The sequence below is a fragment of the Pelobates fuscus genome, chromosome 1 (assembly GCF_036172605.1).
Source record: "Pelobates fuscus isolate aPelFus1 chromosome 1, aPelFus1.pri, whole genome shotgun sequence".
Classification (NCBI taxonomy): Eukaryota; Metazoa; Chordata; class Amphibia; order Anura; family Pelobatidae; genus Pelobates; species Pelobates fuscus.
Window position 1 is genome coordinate 163,533,093 of NC_086317.1, and position 3,723 is coordinate 163,536,815.

Genomic DNA, 3,723 nt, shown 5'->3' on the forward strand with positions numbered 1-3,723 from the left:
TACAGACTGGTAATGGGACGGAATTCGGGTACTAGGCATATCAATTTCTGCATAGTTGGTATGAAAGCAAGATTAGGACAGTTTCACATAATCTCTCTGACCTTTTAGTAGATATTACAACAACTTTGTTTTTGGGCAATTTGACTTTTTTCTTTTGTGTGTTTTTTCTCTCCTATGTAAGACCAATTGGATGTGTGTCTTGATTGTTAGTCATGGCCCATCTCTATCTTTTTGTGTAGATGAGGCCGTGGCAATTTTCAGCTATTATTGAATTTAATAAGGCAATTTATATTTTATGTCTAAGAAAAAAAAAAAAGTGTTAATCTTCATTATCTCTCATGGTTCCCTAATGTTGGTTTTTCTCTACTGAGATTTGTAGACAGACAATGGAGCTCTCAGTTATGGTGTTCGTCTTGTTCAGGTGTTGTGTGACTCTTTATTACAAATTTTTAATATCTTGAGTAGGACATTGCTAATGTTGTATCACCAGCTCAAGTTGTGTACAGAAATTTGATGTTGTGGCAGTAATAATCCACCATTAGACAAATAAACATTAAATTACTAGCAATGTATAAGTTCAAGTGCTGTTTATTTAATCTCTCATTTATTTCAATCATCACTGCCCTTGCCGTGCAGACATGTATTATCAGACAATCTTGTAAAAATCTCTCTCTCTTCCATCAATCTTTAAAACCCTGAAGAGCAATAGATAGATCATGACCACCATTACAGCTCCTCCCAGGAATCCAATAATAACACCATATAACATGTACCAGCACCACTCGGTAAGCGCTCGCTGGTAAGGTGGGCGTGGCTTTCTTTCAATAATGAGATCCCAATCCATATCCTCAAAGTTGAAAACTGTAGAAAAGAAACATTATAAAAAAATTACAGGACAGCGTGTCATAAGCACAACATTATTAAACTCTATGAGTAAAATATACAGATAAAACATCAGCTGTGTGACAGAGATAGACCGATATATATTTTATTAATTATTAATATTGTCTTTGAAGTTCTATAAAAGCCCTGGCTCCAGTGCCAAGCAGAGTTAACCAGTAGTAACCTTCACACCAAAGAGTATAGTAGGTTTGCATTCTGGCAGTAAGAAAGCGTGGAGCTGGGCAGAGAAAGTGACTGTCTCAGTAACCACGGCTATCCCTCCCTCTCAGCCATACACCAGAAATAGCAATATAAAGTGCTAAAATACAGCTTTGGGGCTTTTCAGCAACCCACTCAAGTCTGGGTCGTCCCCTCTCGCTTAGCAAGGTCTCTGTTATTTGTTTACCATTTTGGTTTTAATTAATCTGTGAGTCTCCGCAGCAAAAAAAATCCTTAAATCTCTAAATGTTTAATTATGTTGGGCACTCACCATCTCTCTGCCTGGCATCGATTTCAGAAAATTCTTCATTCGGAAGAAGCAGAGATGAATCCAGCATTTTTTGCTTATATTCATCAGCGTTCTTCTCAATCTCCAGAATTTTGTCCTGATTGAGATTTCTTCCAAGTTCTATTATACATATGAACACGTTACGGCATGTATCGACATGATAAGACATTTCATTTCTCATGATCTCAGTAAAGTTCAAATTCTATCCTGGTGTATTAGTGGAAAATCCAACTCTCTATGGATACTTTCACAGTGCTATGCTATACATGCATATGGTTTATAGAGAATGAATGGGATTAATTTTTACATTTATGAAAAACTACCTTATGAAATTTATAAACTCTGTAGTCTGAAGCATTTCATTTCAATATGTTTAATCAAAATAAGTTCACGAAGATAAAATGTGTCAGGATTGGCAGGGACACTTTAATTTCTTGAAATAAGAGGATGTATACAGAGATACTGAAGCACTGTGACCTCTAACCGCTTTAACATCACAACATCTGTGATTAATACCATTTTCTACAAAATTACAAAATTTATATTTACCTTTAGAAACATCAGGTCGTCCCACTTGATATAAAATAGTAGAGATCCGGTCCCAATAGACTGATTCCCCTTTTTCATCAAACCATTTCTGTAATGTTGCCAAACATTGCTCCTTGGTCACTGTGTGTAGAAAGAAGAGATACAATCAGGATTAGCTCCCAGGATTTTGCTGGTAATTCCATGAGTGGTGCTCCGTGGACATGTAAAATAATTATCTTGATATAAACAAGCCTGCCACACATTTTCATTGGAATGCTAACAGTGATCAGTAAAATTAGCTGTAAAGTGGGTGAACAGTCAACTGCAATGTAAAAACATGGCTGGCATTAGCACCAGCTTCAGAATTTGGTATGGGCACCCACATTTTCCTTGACATTTTTTTTACACATTAATTATAAATCTCTAAATGAAACGAAAATCTAAAATCTGAATTGTAATATAGTTTTGTATTTATGTATGGTAAGAATGGAAATAATTTTGATGGAAGTTTATTATAAAAATAATTTAAAGTATCTCATTATCTCACCCTAGTCTGAAGGAGTATTTCTGTAATGGTACATATGAAATGATCAGAGAACTGCAATAAATGTGTATATCGTTATAGATTTGCTGCTGTACAGTACAGAGTAGCGTTATATAAAAACCATTTCTAGTAAAAAGAGATCCTGCACAAATTTTGTCAGAACAAAAACAATAACAAAGTGTGCTGATAATACATGTGTGAATATTAATAGAATTTGTAATACAAAATAATTATACATTATCTTTCCTGATTTATTATACTTTAAAATACCCTATTTCATTAACTCTGCCCTCCAGTTACAACATTAACACATGATATAATAATTGCACAGTGAATCTACCAATCTCTCTGCGCCTGCGTCGTTTTGGAGACAGGTTTGAGACTTTCTTAACCAGATCGTCTTCAGGTCTATTGATTCTGCTGATGAAATCTTGGCATTCCTCAGGGCTAAGGAGTTCAGCTATCCTTATCACCATGTGAGGGCCAATGTCATCGGCAGCTGAAAAGGAAATAAAATCCTGTTAATTAAACAGAGTCACAAATTAATGCATCCGAGGTTACCAAGTACTTGGTGTATACGAGTTCAGCCTTTTGTCAAGAATAAATAAAATTTCAGCAAAAAGTAACATTTGTGTCAATGTTACTTTTAGAACAAACAGTCACGGATGGTGACATTAAAATTCCCTCAAAACTTTCTCAGTTTTTCGCTGCAATGGGAAATCAAGCCCTGAATACATTGGTCAAGACATTTAGATGTTGTAATAGTAATATTATAGTCATTATTGATCAAATATTTAACTCCTGGAAGTTCAATGTAATACGTATGCTATATAATGGAATTACTAAAGATTTGCCATTTATACCCAATATGTCTGCTCTTTTGATACAGCTTAGATATAACACTATCCAGAAAGGATGCATTGATTATTACCTGTATCTTCACATACAACACAATTCCATAAAGGAAACAGCGCTACCAATACAATGTACAAATCCATGTCTGAAGCTATTGAAACAATAACTGCTTTACTAGTGAGTTTAACCTCTAATGACAATCAAGGTGCATATCTCTAGTGTGACTTGACAAGCTAACTATGACATCATGGTTACTTCTTTACTGGTGATGTCAATGTCTATATCTCTAGTGTAACACAACTTTTTTTTATATTAAACTGAAAGTTGCATGCACAGATTTAAAGTGTGATTAATGTAAAGATTACTTCAATGTGCAGCACTATGCCAATTAATGCTCTGTAATAAA

At 34.7% G+C, this 3,723-nt stretch overlaps 1 protein-coding gene across 1 annotated transcript; it reads right to left on the bottom strand.

Moving 5' to 3' along the window:
- Positions 1 to 631: 631 nt before the first annotated feature.
- LOC134603147 (transmembrane and death domain protein 1-like) lies at positions 632 to 3,460 on the bottom strand. Its single transcript, XM_063448889.1, has 5 exons — positions 3,394 to 3,460; positions 2,803 to 2,961; positions 1,940 to 2,059; positions 1,373 to 1,510; positions 632 to 861 (listed from the first exon to the last, which is right to left on the bottom strand). The coding sequence occupies exons 1-5, from the start codon at positions 3,458 to 3,460 to the stop codon at positions 647 to 649; spliced, it is 699 nt and encodes a 232-aa protein (XP_063304959.1). The 3' UTR covers positions 632 to 646.
- Between the last annotated feature and the right edge of the window lie 263 nt (positions 3,461 to 3,723).